This window comes from Chlamydotis macqueenii, chromosome 1 (genome assembly GCF_036417535.1).
Source record: "Chlamydotis macqueenii isolate bChlMac1 chromosome 1, bChlMac1.mat, whole genome shotgun sequence".
NCBI lineage: Eukaryota > Metazoa > Chordata > Aves > Otidiformes > Otididae > Chlamydotis > Chlamydotis macqueenii.
In genome coordinates, this window is record NC_141556.1 from 214899606 (window position 1) to 214916397 (window position 16792).

At 73.9% G+C, this 16792-nt stretch overlaps 1 protein-coding gene across 1 annotated transcript; it reads right to left on the minus strand.

The window, feature by feature from the left end:
* Positions 1 to 768: 768 nt before the first annotated feature.
* On the minus strand, positions 769 to 15666 carry INPPL1 (inositol polyphosphate phosphatase like 1). The gene is made up of 28 exons (XM_086739819.1): positions 15462 to 15666; positions 11467 to 11530; positions 10038 to 10182; positions 9856 to 9958; positions 9645 to 9782; positions 9483 to 9573; positions 8582 to 8671; positions 7851 to 7949; positions 7501 to 7651; positions 7185 to 7291; positions 6859 to 6961; positions 6576 to 6772; positions 5450 to 5567; positions 4557 to 4653; positions 4322 to 4460; positions 4143 to 4242; positions 3969 to 4057; positions 3792 to 3873; positions 3602 to 3691; positions 3373 to 3486; positions 3199 to 3287; positions 3004 to 3091; positions 2768 to 2923; positions 2590 to 2674; positions 2205 to 2357; positions 1404 to 2115; positions 1104 to 1231; positions 769 to 900 (listed from the first exon to the last, which is right to left on the minus strand). The coding sequence occupies exons 1-28, from the start codon at positions 15644 to 15646 to the stop codon at positions 810 to 812; spliced, it is 3804 nt and encodes a 1267-aa protein (XP_086595945.1). The 5' UTR covers positions 15647 to 15666; the 3' UTR covers positions 769 to 809.
* Between the last annotated feature and the right edge of the window lie 1126 nt (positions 15667 to 16792).

A 16792-nucleotide genomic window follows, 5' to 3' on the forward strand; every position in this document is an offset into this window, starting at 1 on the left:
GGACGTCCCGCCGCGGGACGCAGGGCTGCGGGAGCCGGGATCCGTGCCCACGGGATGCGGGACGTCCCGCCGCGGGACGCAGGGCTGCGGGATCCGGGATCCGTGCCCACGGGATGCGGGACGTCCCGCCGCGGGACGCAGGGCTGCGGGATCCGGGATCCGTGCCCACGGGATGCGGGACGTCCCGCCGCGGGACGCAGGGCTGCGGGATCCGGGATCCGTGCCCACGGGATGCGGGACGTCCCGCCGCGGGATGCACAGCTGTGGGGTGTCGCTGGGCTGCGGGATACGCGGATGCGGGATCCGGGATGTGCACCCAGCAGATGGTCGGCCGCAGGATCCGGGATTTGTGGCCACGGGATGCATGGATGTGGCATCCGGGATTCGTGGCGGTGGGATGGAGGACGCTCGGCCGCAGGATCTGGGATTCGTGGCGGCGGGATCCAGGATTCATGGCCGAGGGACGTGGGATGCTCGGCTGCGGGATCCGAGATTTGTGGATGCGGGATGCACGGATGCGGGATCCAGGATTCCTGGACGCAGGATGCACGGATGCGGGATCCAGGATTTGTGGCTGCAGGATGCGGGATGCTTGGCCACGGGATCCGGGATTTGTGGCCGCGGGATCCAGGATTTGTGGCAGCAGGACGCTCGGCCGCGGGATCCGGGATTCGAGGCCGTGGGACGCGGGACGTCCCGCCGCGGGATGCACGGATGCGGGATGCGCGGCCCAGGGATGCTCATCCGCAGGATCCAGGACTCACGGGCGCGGGATTCGTGGCCGTGGGCCGCGGGATGCTGGCCCGTGGCTACTTGCGGAGCTGCAGGCTCTCCAGGAGGACGCGTTTGTGGCCGGGGTCCAGCACGCCGGCCTCCTCCAGGTCCTCCTCCGTGATGTCGCTGGGGAGGGGGCCGCAGGCGTGGGGACCCCCCCTCGGCGTCCGCGCGGCCCCCGCTCCCGTCACCGGCTGCCCACCCAGCCCCTCTCTCCACGGGGGTCTCCCCACGGGTGGGTGCCCCCACCCAGGGGGGTGGGGAGGCGAGGGGTGGGCGGGGGGGCGCGCGGGGGGTCCCGGGGCAGGGTTGGGGGGGGGTCTGCTCACCTGAGGAACTCCAGGTCGTCCCAGCCGTTGCGCAGCAGCCCCTCCTCGTACCGCTCCAGCCCCAGCGCCCGCAGCCACTCGCCCACGCCGGGCACGGCGCCCGCGCCGCGGCCCCCCTGGCACAGCGCCTGCCGGGACCCCGGCCCCTCAGCACCCGGCACCCCCTGCACCCCCACCCCATGGCGGGAGCAACCCCCGGGACAGGGCCACCCAGCCCCAACACCCCAAACCGCGCCCCCCCACCCAGTGCACCCCAGGGAGGGGGTCCCAGCACCCTGCACCCCCCCCCAAAACACCCACCTCCTCAGCCAGATCCTCCTGGATGCTCTCCCGGATGGAATGGGGGGGGAAGGCGAGGGGGCGGCCGTAATCGGGGTGCAGGCAGCGGGGGGGCAGCTCCAAGCGTCCCCCCTTGGCAGGCGGGGGTGGCGGGGGGGCCGCTCGCCCCCTGCCCCCGCTGTAGTCCACCTCGCTCAGCGTCTTGGCCATCTGCAGCACGGAGCAGGAGCGGTCGTCCAGCAGCCCCCCCGCGGCGGGGGTCCCGGCGGCCCCCTCCAGCCCGAACGCGGCCCCGGCGGCCGGCGCGGGCCGGGGGTGCAGCTTGGGCGGGGGCGATTCGGCGAAAGGGGCGAGCGGCCGCGGTTTGGGCTCCTCGCGGGCGGCGGGCGGCGGCTCCTCGCGGGCCGGGGGGTAGAAGGGGGTGGGGGGCAGCTCCAGGTCGCGGGGCAGGGGCGGCGGGGGGAAATCGGGCGGCGGGAGGTTGAGGGTGCCGGCGGCGTCGCCGTCGTCCGAAGAGCTGCCCTCCTCGTCGCCGCGGCACGCGGGCGGCTGGCTGGCCGAGGGGTGCCGGCGCGGCTCCGCCACGGCCGCCTGCGCCTTGGTTTTGGGAGCGGGGGGCTTGCCGGGGTCCCCGGGCGCCAGCAGCTGGTGCGGGACCCCCTCCAGCACGTAGTAGGCCGGGTTGTTGAAGCTGTTTTTCGGCGGCCCCTCCGCCGGCGCCTCCGCCTTGGGCCTGCCGGCACGGGGCGCGGTGAGCGTGACACCCCGGGGCGCGGGGGGAGCGGGCGGGGGTCCCCCAAACCCGCCCGTCCCCCCTCTCACCGGCCGGCGGCCGCCTCGTCCCTGGCCGTGCCGCGGTGCGGGGCGGGGGGCCGGGGGGCTGGCGCGGTGACGCTCTTCTCCGGCTCCTCCGGGAGCTTCGCCAGGGCGGCGGCGGCGGGGGGCTCGGCGGCGGGGGGCTTCCGCCCGGATGACCTGGGGGAGAAGGGGCGTGGGGCGCGCCGTGGGGCCGGGACCCCCGGGACGGGGCCAGCACCCCTCTCAGAGGCGCCGAGCCCCCCGGCCCTGATCCAGACGGCGCAGAGCCGGCACCGGGACCGAGGGACGCTCGGTGGGAGACGCTCAGCCCGCCGGGACCCCCGTTTCCCCAGCCGGGACCCCCGTTGCCCCCAGCCGGGGGCCACCCGCGCCCCGCAGCCCCCCGTACTTGGCGTAGTCCTGGTTGGCCCTGGCGCCCAGCGGCCCCTTCCCCTTGCCGGCCGCCGTCTCGTCCTTGTCCACGCTGATCCACTCTGCGAGGGGCCGGGGGCTCAGCGGGGCGGGGGTCTCGGTCCCGCCGCCCCCACCCCGGGGTGGTTTTTGGGTGGGGGGGTGCTGTCCCTCACCGTAGAGCCTCTCGCGGGTGCCCAGGCGCTCGGCGGGCACGCGGACCCTCATGGAGCCGCGGATGTTGCCGGTCTCCTCGCCGCGGTGCGACAGGTAGGTGAGGAACTGCTGCGCCGTGCTGCCGATCATGGACTTCAGCGCGATGACGCACTCCCCTGGCGACGGCGGCGGCGGGGTTGGGCGGGTGCGGGGGGTCCCGCGCCCTCCCGGGACCCCCGCCCCGCAGCCCGCTCACCGTAGGACTCGTAGCCGTCGAGGGATTTGACGGTGAGCAGGAGGTGCTGGTCCTGCAGGTACTCGATCTCGGAGAGGATGGGCTTCAGCTGCGGGCGAGCGGAGGGCACGCTGGCATTTTGGGGGGGCTCGTGGGGGTGTCCCTGCCCCGCAGCCCCCTCCCCACCCCGGTGCCAGCTCCCCGTCCCCTCCTCACCGTGGGCAGCTGCCGGGACGACCACTGCACCTTGAGGAAGTTGATGTTGTCGCTGCTCTGGCTGTCGTTCTCGAAACTCTTCTTGAACTCTGCGGCGGGCGGGGGGACACGGCAGGGCCCCCGTCAGCCCCCCGGGACCCCCGCGGGACCCCCACCCCGCCCGCCGCCCCTCACCTTCCAGGCAGGTGGAGTAGAACTCGATGAAGAACTTGGTGCGGCTGGCCGTCTTGACGATGGCCTCCACGCTCTCGAACTCGATGTAGGCCTGCTCCGAGGACTTGGAGAGCCCTGCAGGGAGAGGCGAGGCGTCGGGACCCCCCCCCCGCAAATCACCCCGAGACCCCCACCCACCCCGGGACCCGCAGGGGAGGGGAGCGGGGCCTCCCCCTTTGGGCACAGGCACCTTTTTTGGAGACGAACTGGGACGTCACCCCCACCTCGAAGGAGCCGAAGACGGGCGAGTGGTCGCTGGTGACGATGTCGTCCGTGCACCCTGCCGGGACGGGGGGTGCGGGGGGTCAGATTGGGGTGGGGGTGGTCCCCACGGCGGGGACGGGGTGTCCCGAGTGGGGAGGGGGACGCGGGACGCTCACCGTAGGCGTTGCAGTTGATGTGTGTCTCGGGGTAGGACTTCCAGAGGATGCGGTCGCACCAGGACGGCACGTTGGTGCGCACCTGGCCGGGACGCAGGGAAATGGGGACGCGGGGGGGGGTCAGATCCCACCCCCTCCACCCCAATCCCCCCCCCACAACCCCACCCCAGCACCTACCCCCGTGGGCTTCTGCTTGTGCCAGACGTAGGTGTCGCGCGAGCCCCGCTCGTAGCGGTAGGTGGGGGGGAAGGTGATCTCCTCCTCGCCTGCGCGGCACCGGGGGGGTCAGGACAGGCCCGGAGCGGGGTGCTGTCCCCCCGACCCCCCCAAAATCCCCCCCCCAGCCCTCACCGAAGCGCAGGAAGATCTTGTGCTTCTCCTTCTCCAGGTTGAGCTGATCCACCTTGAGCAGCGGCTCCAGCTCCCTGCGCCCGATGTAGTTGAGGATCTCCTGCGGGACAGGGGGGGCTCACACGGGGCTGGGGGGGGGGACAGACACCCCCCAGGCCACCCCACGCCCCCCCCCCAACCTGGATGTCCATGTCCAGGCGGTAATTGAGGTCCCCGAACCAGAAGAGGTGGGTGAAGCGGAGGGAGATGTCGAAGGAGCTGAGCTGCTTGTCCCCCAGCGAGAGCAGGCGCAGGATGTCCAGGTAGTTCTGGTTCCGCCTGTCGGGGTTCGGGGGGGGGACACGGGGGGTGTCGGTGGGACGCCGGGGCCGGATGGGACCCCGCCGCGTCCCCCCCTGGCGCGCGGGCGCTCACCGGGCCGTTTTCTCGCTGCCGGAGGTGAGGTGGCAGTTGACGAAGCCGAAGGAGGTGCCGTTGAACATGAAGGAGACGCCCACGGCCCCCTTGTTCCCTGCGCGGGACGGGGGCGCGGTCGGGCCCCAAACCCCGCTGGCGGGGGACGGAGCCCACCCAGACCGCCGGCACGGGCACGCGCTCCCGGCACGCCACCGGACCCCGTCCCGTGTGGCGCACGCGCACCCGGACCCCTCCTCGTGCAACGCACGCGTGACCAGACCACACCCCGTGCAACGGACACAACGGGACCCCTCCCCGTGCACGGCACATGCACCCAGAGCTCTCCTCGTGCGACACACGTGCTCCAGGACCCCTCCTTGTCCAACACACACGTGCCCAGACCCCTCCTCGTGCAACACATGCACACCCAGACCCCTCCTTGTGCAACACGCGTGCTCCAGGACCCCTCCTCGTGCAACACGTTCAACACCAAGAGCCCTCCACGTGCAACACACCAGCGCCAGGACCCCTCCCCGTGCAACGCATGCACACTGGGACCCCTCCCCGTGCAACGCACGCGCACCCAGACCCCTCCCTGTGCAACACGCGTGCTCCAGGACCCCTCCTCGTGCAACACGTTCAACACCAAGAGCCCTCCTTGTGCAACACACGCTCTCCAGAGCCCCCCTTGTGCAACACGTGCAACACCAGAAGCCCTCTCTATGCAACGCGCACGTGCTGAGACCCCTCCCCGTGCAACGCACGTGCGCCGGGACCCCTCCTGGTGCAACACACACGCCATGGGACCCCTCCTCACGCAACACACGCCCCGAGCCCGTTCCTCGCACAACACGCGTGCCAGCAGCCCCTCCCCTCACGCCCCGCGGGCGCCCCCGGCCCCCGGCCCCTACCCAGGGTGTTGGCGATCCCCGTCTTGACGCTGGAGGTGCTGACGTGGCTGATGCGGTTCTCGTGCTCCGGCTTCACCAGCACCACCACCTTGATGTTCCACAGCGACTGCATGGCCACCTGCGGGGACCCGCGCCCGCCGGGAGACCCCCCCCCACCCTACCGTTAGACCCCCACCGGCACCCACCGCCGCCGCGAGACTGCCCCGGAATAGCGGAGCCGGAGCACCCGCAGCTTTCCGAGCGGCCGGAGCGACACCCGGCGCCAAGACCCAGCTCCAACAGCTGGTTCCATCACCCAGCTCCGACACCCGGCTCCACCACTCGGCTCCCATCACCCAGCTCCGAGCCCTCCCCGGCTCTGATACCTGGCTCCGTCACCCAGCTACGACACCTGGCTCCAAAGCCCAGCGCCATCACCCAGCTCTGCCAGTCGGCTCCATCACCCAGCTCCCACACCCCACTCCGGCACCAGGCTCCATCACCCTGCTCTGACACCCAGTTCTGCCACCTCGCTCCATCACCTGGCTCTGACACTTGGCTCCACCACCCAGCTCTGGCACCCGGCTCCGACGTCCGGCTCCCATCACCCAGCTCTGACAGCTGGCTCTGCCACCGGGCTCCATCACCCACCCCTGTTACCCCAGCCCCTACACCTGGCTCCATCACCTGGCTCCAACACCCAGCTCCAAATCCCAGCTCTGCCACCTGGCTCCATCATCCAGCTCCAAAACCTGGCTCTGTCACCCAGCTCCAAAGCCCCATTCTGATACCTGGCTCCATCACCCAGCTCTGTCACCCAGCTCCAAAGCCCCATTCTGATACCTGGCTCCATCACCCAGCTCTGGCACCTGGCTTCATCACCCAGCTCCATTACCCCAGCCCCTACACCTGGCCTCATCACCCAGCTCTGTCGCCCAGCTCTGACACCCAGCTCCAAAGCCCAGCTCCATCATCCAGCTTCAAAACCTGGCTCCGTTGCCTGGCTCCGCCACCCAGCTCCAAAGCCCAGCTCCATCATCCAGCTCCGAAACCTGGCTCCGTTGCCCGGCTCCGCCACCCAGCTCCGCCGCCCGGCTCCATCACCCGGCTCCGCCGCCCGCCGCCCCCGCGGCCCCCCCGTTCCTACCGGGCGGTACTCCAGCTCGGTGAAGTCCTTCAGCAGGGCACGCAGGAAGTCCACCCACTCCTTGTCGCCCAGGGAGTTCTCCTGGGTGCCGAAGACGTAGATGTCGTGGGGGATGGCCACCGTCGCCTCGTCCCGCGTCTTCCCCAGGCCCTTGGCCGTGAACCACGATGCCAGGCTCTTGGGCGGGGGCACGCTGCCTGCGGCGGGACGGCGCGGTTACGGCGCGGGGGGGGGGGCGCCGGGGGGGGGGTCGGCCCCCGCAGCGGGACCCCCCCCAGCTCACCCATGTTCCAGGTGCCGATGAAGACGGAGATCATGTCGGGCTCGTCCTGGTGCGAGTGCTTGTTCTTCATCAGCTGCAGGAGCTGGCAGAAGGCCTCCCGCTTCTGGGGGGGGGGCAAAATAATGGGGGGGGGGCAAAATAATTGAGGGGGGGGGGCAAAATAAGGGGGAGGGGGTCCCGACGGCTGCCCCCAACTCAGGTCTGCTAAACCCAGCACCCCCCACCCACATCCCTGAGCCCCCACGGGGGACGGGGGGTTAAATCTGCCCCCCGGCCCCACCAGGGACCCCCCCACCCCAAATCCCGGCAGAGCGCGGCCCACCCACCCGGGCGCTGACGAAAACGAAGTCTTTCCGTTGCGTTTTGTCCTTTTCCTTCTCGAAAACGATGCCCAGTTTGTTCTGCACCCGCTGCGACTTGATCAGCTGCCGGACTGGGGGGGGTGGGGGGCAGAAAGCGATGGGTGGGGGGCTCTGCCCAGTGCCCCTCCCTCCCCAAAACCGGGTCCGGGGGCCACGCAGGGCTGAGGGACGCCCAGGACGGGGGGTCACCGCCCGCTCCCGCCCCGCGGGGATGCTCTGGTGCGAAGTCGGTGGCTGGGGGTGCAGCCCCCCCCCCCGCCCCGCGCGCCCCCCCCCTCACTTTTGTGGTGGGTGAAGGTGTTCCAGTCCTCCTGCGCGTCCCGCTGCTTCCTCTGCACCACCAGCCGCCCCCCCTCCACGTCCACGCTCAGCGTGTACTTCTGCGACTTCCCGATCTTCGTCAGGTCCCCCAGCGCCACGTCCAGCTTCACCTGCGGGGGGGCGCGGGGGGGGCATCCGGTACCCAGCCCCCCCGGCACCCACTCGCACCCCCAGCCCCAGGGACACCAATGCCGGCCCCCCCACCCCGTCCCGCAGGACCCTTGGGCGGGGTGGGAGGGTCTCTTTGGCGGGGTGGGAGGGTCTCTTTGGTGGGGTAGGGGGGGTCTCTTTGGCGGGGGGGGGTCTCACCTCGAAGGTCTGCACCGGGATGCTCTTGGCCTTGCGGGAGAGCGGCTGGGGGGGCGCGGCGGGGGCGGCCGAGCTCATCTCCTGCAGGGCCTTCAGCGCCTGGGGGGGGGGGCAGGGTCAGTGGCAGATGAGAGATGGGCGCTGCGGCCCCCCCAGCTCCACCAGTCCACCCAGTCCCATCAGAACCCCAGCTGCCCCAGCACCTCCAGTGCCCCCATCCCCACCAGCTCCCCCAGCTCCATCAGACCCCCAGCCGCCCCCATTTCCACCAGCCCCCCCGGCCCACCAGCCCACCCAGCTCCATCAGAACCCCACCTCCACCAGCTCCCCCATTCCACCCAGTTCCATCAGACTCCCCCAGTCCCTCCAGCCCTAACAGCACCCCCAGCCCCACCCGCCCCCCCATGCACCTCCATTTCCACCAGACCCCCCCCTCCACCAGCTCCCCCATTCCACCCAGTTCCACCAGACTCCCCCAGTCCCTCCAGCCCTAACAGCCCCCCCAGCCCCACCCGCCCCCCCATGCACCTCCATTTCCACCAGACCCCCCCCTCCCAGACCTCACCAGCCCCCCCAACCCAAGACCCCTCCACCCAGCCCCCTCACCCTTGGGTCCCCTCCGTGCCACCCGTGCCCCCCATTTGGGCGCTGGCACCATCCAGATCGTGCCCTGGTCGTACCCCGGCGTGGGACCCCCCCCAGACCCCCCCGGCAGGCCCCCCCGGCCTGACCTTCTTCTCGATGCCGGCGAGGAAATCCTTCAGCACCGAGAGCTTCAGCACCAGGCTCTCCAGCTCCTGCTCCCCGCTCTGCCCCGCCGTCTGCAACGCCCGCACGTCACCAGGACGGGACCCCCGGGCCACCCCGGCCCCCCCGAGGGGCAGGGTCCCCCCACCACCATGGGACAGGACCCCCGGCGCACCCCAGCCCCCCAAGAGTAGGACTCCTCCACCACCACAAGATGGGGCACAACAGAACCTCCAGATCCATCCTCAGTCCCTGGAGGGGGAAGACCCCCCCCCAGTAACAACAGACAGGGCAGAATGGGACCCCCAAATCCATCTCTGATCCCCAGAGGGGCAGGACCCCCACCAGCACCATGAGATGGGGCAGGACGGGACCCCCAGACCCATCCCCACCCCCCAGGGGCACATGAGCCCCCAGCACCGTGAGATGGGGCAGAATGGGACCCCCGGATCCATCCCTGATCCCGGCAGGGGCAAGACCCCCCATGACCCGTGAGATGGGACAGGATGCGACCCCAAGATCCACTCCAGCCCCCGGGGAGACAGGGCCTCCCCAAACCATGAGACGGGGCTGGACAGGACCCCCGGATCCACCCCAGCCCCTGCGAGGGGCAGCTCCCTCCACCAGTAACACGGGACAAAGCAGAATGGGACCCCCAGACCCACCCCAGCACCCTCGGATGGACAGAACCCCACCAGAACCACGAGACGGGGCAGGACGGGACCCCCAGTTCCACCCCAGCCCCCTCGGACGGACAGAACCCCACCAGAACCACGAGACGGGGCAGGACGGGACCCCCAGTTCCACCCCAGCCCCCTCGGACGGACAGAACCCCACCAGAACCACGAGACGGGGCAGGACGGGACCCCCGCGCCCCCCCCTCACCTGCTGGAGGATTTTGGAGACGGTGGGGGAGCTCTGCTGGTCGAACACCTTGGAGAGGATCTCCAGCCCCGCCAGCACCTTGTCCACCTCGCTGCCGGGGGCCAGAGCGGCTCAGCGCCCGCGCCCCCGCGCGCCCGCCCCCCGGCCCGGCCCGGCGCCCACCTGTGCAGCCGCTTGCAGGAGGCGACGAGGGTCTTGTTGAGGTGGGGGAGGCTGCTGGCCCCCCCTTTCACCGCCTCCAGGTCCAGGCTGTAGCTGCCCTTCAGGTACTCGTGGGAGATGCTGCCGAGCCCGTTGGCGCTGCGAAACGCAGGGTGAGGGGCGGGCGGGGGGCCAGGGCGGAGGGGGCCGGGGCGGGGGGACGCCCCCTCACCTCTCCGCCGTCCCCTCCAGTACGGCTGGCGCGGGGCCGGGGGGGCCGAGCGCCGTCACCGAGCCGGAACGCGGCGGCAGGGGCGGCTTCTCGTCCTCTCCGTCTGCGGCGGGGAGATTTGGGGAGGGGGTCAGGCGCGGCCCCCCCGCGGGGGTCCCCGCCGCCCGCTCGGCCGGCCGTACCCGAGTAGTCCCTGTCGTCCGCCGGCTCCTTCTCCCGCTCCACCGGGAAGAGCAGGGTGCAGACCAGCCCCTGGTTGGGCTGCAGGTACAGCGCGATCAGCTCGCTCAGCGTCCGGAACCGCCGCACCTGCACCCCCTGCGACGTCTGCGGGGGGACGGGGGGTCAGCGCCCGCCGGAGGGGCCGCCCGGCACCCCCCGCGCGGGGACCCCCATTAAGGGACCCCTCTGTGATGGGATCCCCCCATAACACGGACCCCCCACCATGCAGAGACCCCCCCCCCACGATGGGATCCCCTCATGGCAGGGACGCCCCCATTAAGGGACCCCCTCTGTGATGGGATCCCCCCATAACACGGACCCCCCACCATGCAGAGACCCCCCCCCCACGATGGGATCCCCTCATGGCAGGGACGCCCCCATTAAGGGACCCCCTCTGTGATGGGATCCCCCCATAACACGGACCCCCCACCATGCAGAGACCCCCCCCCCCCACGATGGGATCCCCTCATGGCAGGGACGCCCCCATTAAGGGACCCCTCTGTGATGGGATCCCCCCATAACACGGACCCCCCACCATGCAGAGACCCCCCCCCCACGATGGGATCCCCCCATGGCAGGGACGCCCCCATTAAGGGATGCCTCCAGGTGGGCCCCCCCCGGGCAGGGACCCCCCTCCATGCAGAGATCCCCCCATGGTAAGGACCCCCCTGCACAGGGATCCCCCTGCACCAGGGACCCCCCCAGGATGGGAACCCCTCACGGGAGGAACCCCCACCCATGCAGAGACCCCCCCGTCTCCATGCAGAGACCCCCTCCATGAGGAGACCCCACAGCAGGGACCCCCCCCCAATGCAGAGACTCCCCCCTCTCATGATGGAATCCCCCTATGGAGAGACCCCCCCATGATGAGATCCCCCCACAGTAGGGACCCCCACCATGCAGAGACCCCGACCATAATGGGATGATCCCCCCCATGGCAGGGACGCCCCCCCGTGCAGAGACACTCTACCCACGATGCAATCCCCCCCACGGCAGAGACCCCCCCATAACGGGACCCCCGCCAGGCCGTGGGGCAGAGCTCGGTGGGCAGCGGGGCGCGGCGCCCCCAGCACCCCGCGGCCTCCCCCCCTCCCGCCGGCGGCCTGCCCCCTCCCGCGGGCCGCCGCGCACAAAGGGGCTCTGTTCCGCCAAAACGGCGCGGCCGCGCGCCCGGCCCGCCGACGTGGGGGAGAACCGGCACGCTCGCGACACGGGGCCGACGCCGAGCCCCCCGCCCCGGCACGCGAGGGGCCGTAAACGCGGTGCTGCGCCCACCCCCGCACCCCCCCAACCGGAGCTGGCTGCGGGCTGGGGGTCCCGGGACCGCCCCCCCGGGTCCCGAATTGCCGGGGGTGCCACCGGCGCCGCGGGGCGGGGGTCCCGGCCCACCTGCACGGCCAGGAAGTCGTCCTCGTCGGGCAGGATGCGGTAGGTGTGGACGTGCTTCTGGAACCTGCCGGCAGCGCGGAGAAGGGGTCAGGCGCAGGCCGGGGGGCGGCCCGTGTGCCCCCAACACGCCCACGCAGCCCCCACCCGCCCTGGGACCCCCGCGTCACCGGCCGGGCAACCAGCACCCGCGGGGAGAGGCGGCTCCGGTATCACCGTTACCCGTGACACGCAACGAGTTGTCAGGCCTCAGCCCCGCTCCCACGGTGGAACGGCTGCTGGGGGTCCCCCCCCCACGCTCCGAGCGGGACCCCGCGACCGACACCCCACGCCGCGGATCGCGGCCGCGCTGCCCGGCCGTGCGCCGGAGCGGGCGTCCCCTGCCCGCGTGCCGCGGCAGCCGCGAGGCCCGGAAACGATTTATTTTCCGATGGAAGCTCGCAGGAACCGGGGACGCGACCCCGGGGCAGGGGGTGACGCGCGGCGCTGAGAGACGGGGCGCCCACGCCAGCGGGCGCGGGGAGCGGGACGGGGACCCCGCGCGTGGCCCCTGGGGGACGCCGGGAGCCGGGGACCCCCAGCCCGGCCGGGACCCTCGCCCCGCGCCCCGGCGCTGGCGGAGGGGACGGTGGCCGGCGCGCTGGCCCCCCGCCACGGCGCTGGCAGGGGTCACCGGGAACGCGGAGGCCGTCGCCCCGCCAGGGCCACCCGGCAGCGCGGCGGTGCCCCCCCCTCCGGCGACCGGCCCGTCGCAGGGCCGGGGTGCGGGGCCAGGCTGCGTCCCCCTGCCACCCCCCTCCCCACAGCGCCAGGACCCCCGGTGCCACCCCGCTCCCCGTGTCCCCCGTCCCCCCCGCTGCTGCTCCTCCAGCCCCCGGCCCTGCAGCGACGGGCTCCAGAAAGGGGGTCCCCCATTTCCGCCCCCCCCCCCCAAATCTCTGGACACGACCCTCCGCCGTGGCACCCCAGCACCCACTCCCCGGGGGGGGGACGACTGAATGGGAACCCTCGGGGGGGTAAGGGGGCCCATACGGGACCCCCCTGCTGAGGGATCTGGAGGGGTCCCCAGCTCAAAGGAATCCTGGGGGGGTCAACATGGGAGACCCCAAACTGGTGGCAGGGGGCTCTGTAAGGGGACCCCCAGCTGGTGGGACTGGGGGGGGACACACAGAGACCCCCCCAGCTGGGGGAGTGGGGGCACAGCGGGGGCTCCCCAGCGGGAACCCCAATGGGGGGGGGCACAGGGAGCCCCCCCGCTGGCGGCCGCTATTTCGGCGAATAATCCCGGGGGGGCCGGGCAGCGCCGGCACAAAGAGCCATTATGCGGGAGCGCGGCGGCCGGCGAGCGCCAGGGCTCCCCGCCGCCGTCCCACCGCCCCCATCCCACCGGCACCGCGGGGACCACCCGCACACCCACCGCCCCGCCGAAACTGGGGGGGCACCGCCCGGGGACCCGGCCCCGCCGCCACCGACAGGCGAGGCCGGCGCCCCCCGCCATGTGCCGGCACCGTCCGCCGCGGCGAAGCCCCGGCGTGCCGGAGGGCCGCGGCGCGTCGGCGGGAGGGTTACAGGAAGACGGCGCTGCCGGGATCCCGGCGCAGTTCCCTTTCCTTCTCCTGCCCCCGCTGCTATTTTTAGGCCCCGGCGGCCGACGGGCCCAGCAGCCGCGGCCGCCCCCGCGCCGGCCAAGGGGCTGCTCGGCGAGGCCGCGGTGCGCTCCCGCCCGCCGCCCGGGCACGGACCCCCCGCCAGCCCTCGCTACGGAAGGATCCGGCGCGGCCGGCCATCGCAGCGTCCCCTTCGCCGCGGCGTCCCGGCCCTCGGCGCGGCCACGCGGCACCCGCGGCGGGGGCAGTGCCGGCGATCACCAGGGAAAAGCCGCGGCCGGGTCGGGCGCGCCGGTGGCTTGGTGGCGAGGAGCCGGCGGCCACGCTGCGCCCGCGCGGCCGGCACACCGAACCCGCGCGAGCCCCCGGCCGCGCGCCCCGCAGCGGCGCGGCACGCGGCGCAGCCCCGGGCCAGGGCAGGGCCGGCTGGCGGCGAGCTCCTGGTTCTCGCCCTCCCTCGTTTGCGCTCGCGGGGAGCGGAAAAGCCCAATTCCGAGGCGCCCGCGCCGCGCCGCCTGCCCCGCAACCACATCAAGGCCCCGGCGCCGGCGGAGGCGGCCGGCCTCGAGCGAAGCCGGCGGCGCGCCCCGGCACGGCGTCGAGCCGCGCGCCCGGGTGCCGGCGAGGCCCCGGGGACGGCGGGGTGGCCGGGTGCCCGTGTCACCGCGCGCTCGGCCCCAGGGGCTCGGGGACCCCCGGGGCTGTTGGCACCCGCCCGCGGGCCGGCGGGATGAGGGGAGGGGCCGGTGCCCCCCAGCCCCACGGGGGGAGGCTCAGGGACCCCAAACGCGGGGCAGGGCGAGGGGACCCCCCACGGTGGCACGGTGGGTGCCCCAGCCCCCCCAGAGCCAGCCCTGCTCCCCACAGCGCCCAGTCGTGTGTCCCCCCCAGTGCCTGGGGACCCCCGGTCCCACTCTCCCAGCCCCCAGTGCCCCCCAGTCTCCCAGTGCCCGGTCCCCCCGGTGCTGCCCCGTGCCCCCCTGTCCCCGTTCCCCCCCCAGTGCCCGTTCCCCTCCATAGTGACCCCCATGTCCGGTGTGTCCCCCCCGTGCCTGCTGTCCCATGGGTGCCAGTGCCCCCCTGGACCCCTCACCCCCCCCAAACCCTTCCCATGTCCTCTGAGGCCCCCTCGGTGCCCCCTGGACCCCCCCCCATGCTCCCCAATCCCTCCTGGCGCTGTCCCGGTGCCCGTCCCCGTGCCTCTCCCTGTGCCCCCCCAAACACCCTCCCTGTGCCCCCCAGATCTCCCCAGACCCCTCCTGTACCCTCCAGCACCCCCTCAGTGCCCCCTCTGACCCTCCCCCGTGCCCCCCAGATATTTCCTGGACCCCCCCCATGCCTCTCCCAGTGCCCCCCTGGACCCCCCCGTGCCCTCCAGATCTCCCCCGGGCCCCCCCAACGCCCCCCTCCCCGATGCTCCCCGGGATTCCCTCCCCCAAACCCCTCCCCCGGTGTCCCCCCGTGCCCCCCCAGACCCATCCCGGGGCCCCCCTCGGATTCCCCTAAGTGTCGTTCCCCCTCCCCGGGATGCCCCCTGTGCCCCCCCCCAGGTGTCCCCCCCTGGATCCCTCCCTGGACCCCCCAGAGCCCCCCTCTGGTGCCCCCTCGGTGTTGTCACCCCCGCGGTGCAGCCCCCGGATCCCTCCCCGTATTTCCTGGACCCCCCCAGGATCCCCCCGGTGCCCCCCTCGGTGCCGCGTCCTCGTACCCCCCGGACCCCTCCTCGGTGCCGTGTCCCCCTCCGGGTGCCCCTCTGATGTCCCCCCGAGGATCCCCCCCCGGTGCCGTGTCCCCCCTCCCACCGATCCCTCCCCGCGCCGCCCGGTCCCCCCCCGGTGCCGTGTCCACCCTCCCCGTGCCCCCCCGGTGTCGCCCCTCCCGGATCTCCCCCGGTCCCCCCCCCGGTGCCGTGTCCCCCCTCCCCGCGCCCCCCAGTGTCCCCCCCCGGTGCCGTGTCCCCCCTCCCCGCGCCGCCCGGTCCCCCCCCCGGTGCCGTGTCCACCCTCCCCGTGCCCCCCCGGTGTCGCCCCTCCCGGATCTCCCCCGGTCCCCCCCCCGGTGCCGTGTCCCCCCTCCCCGCGCCCCCCGGTGTCCCCCCCCGGTGCCGTGTCCCCCCTCCCCGCGCCGCCCGGTCCCCCCCCCGGTGCCGTGTCCCCCCTCCCCGTGCCCCCCGGTGTTCCCCCCCCGGTGCCGTGTCCCCCCTCCCCGCGCCCCTGGGTCCCCCCCCCCGGTGCCGTGTCCCCTCTCCCCGCGCCCCCCGGTCCCTCCCCAGTGCCGTGTCCCCCCCCGGTGCCGTGTCCCCCCTCCCCGCGCCCCCCCGGTGTCGCCCGTCCCGGATCTCCCCCAGGATCCCCCCCCGGTGCCGTGCCCCCCCCCGCGCCCCCCACTCACAGTAGGCAGAGCGCGTAGGCCCCCGCCACGCTCTCGCTGTCCCGCACCAGGAAGCTGCCGTCCCGCCCGGCCCGCGCCAGCTGCTCCTCGGCGGCGGCCCGGCTCAGGTCGCGGTGGTACCAGGCGGGCGGCGGGACCCCCCCCGCGCCCCCCGCCGCCGCCCCCGCGCCCCCCGCGCCCGCCATGCTCCCGCCGCCGGGGCCGCGCGCCGCGCTGGGCGGGGGGGGGGCGGCTCCGGGAGGGGCGGGGTTAACGGGAGGGGCGGGGCGAACTTTGGAGGGGGCGGGGCGAACTTGGAGGGCGGGGTGGAATGGAGGGGCGGGGCGAATGGGGGCGGGGCGAAGGGTGGGGCGGGGCGAAGGGTGAGGGCGCGGGTAAGGGCGAAAGGGGGCGGGGCGAAAGGGGGCGGGGCGAAGCGGAGGGTGGGGCGGGGCGGGCAGCGATGGGGGGAAGCAACGGGTGGATGGGGGGCACCGGGGGAGATGGGGACACTGGGAGGGGGAACACCGGGGACAGGGGACACCGGGGGGCCGGGGGACACCGGGGGGACGGGGGACACCGGGAGGGGGAGCACCGGGGGCACGGGGACACCGGGGGGACGGGGGACACCGGGAGGGGGAGCACCGGGGGGACGGGGGACACCTGGGGGATGGGGACCCTGGAAGGGGGAACACCGGGGACAGGGGACACTGGGGGGACGGGGGACACTGGGAGGGGGAGCACCGGGGGGATGGGGGACACCGGGGGGACGGGGGACACTGGGAGGGGGAGCACCGGGGGGACGGGGGACACTGGGAGGGGGGAGCACCCGGGGGACGGGGGACACCGGGGGGACACCGGGGGACACCAGGACGGCCAGGCAGTGGCACGGGGGGTGACAGCAGCACTGGGGGGGGGGCCGGGGACGCGGAGCTGGGCGGGACCAGGGGCGGGGGAAAGCGGGGTGCGCGGGCAGCCGTGGGCACCGGGCGGGGCGGGGCTGCCGGGGGTCCAGGAGTGGGGCTGGGGGCTCCGAGGAGCCGGTTCGGCGGCCGCATCGGGACCGGGGACCCCCCCGGGCCTGGGGGCTCCTTGTCCACAGCAGAGCACCCCTCGCCCCCCGCCCCGCGGCAGGGGTGGGTGGGCTGTGGGACCCCCCGCCCCGGGCAACGCTCGGGGGGTCCTGTCCCCCCACATCCCAGTGGTGGGGAATGTGCCCCCCGCTTTGCCGGGTGGTGGGATTTTTTGGGGGGGGGATGATGCCACGCAGCCCAGCTGGGCCGGTACAGATAAATCGGGGGTCCCCCCACCCCATCCCGCCTCCCCCAGCCCCGCAGCACCCCGACGCCAAG

Bases quoted from the DNA above. Each gene is read 5' to 3' on its own strand.
- INPPL1 (XM_086739819.1), bottom strand. From the start codon at position 15,646: ATGGCGGGCGCGGGGGGCGCGGGGGCGGCGGCGGGGGGCGCGGGGGGG. The intron at 9,783-9,855 runs GTGAGGGGGCGT...TGCGTTTCGCAG, and splicing joins CTGGAGGGGACGGCGGAGAG to CGCCAACGGGCTCGGCAGCA. The intron at 6,773-6,858 runs GTGAGCTGGGGG...GTCCCGCCGCAG, and splicing joins CATCGGCACCTGGAACATGG to GCAGCGTGCCCCCGCCCAAG.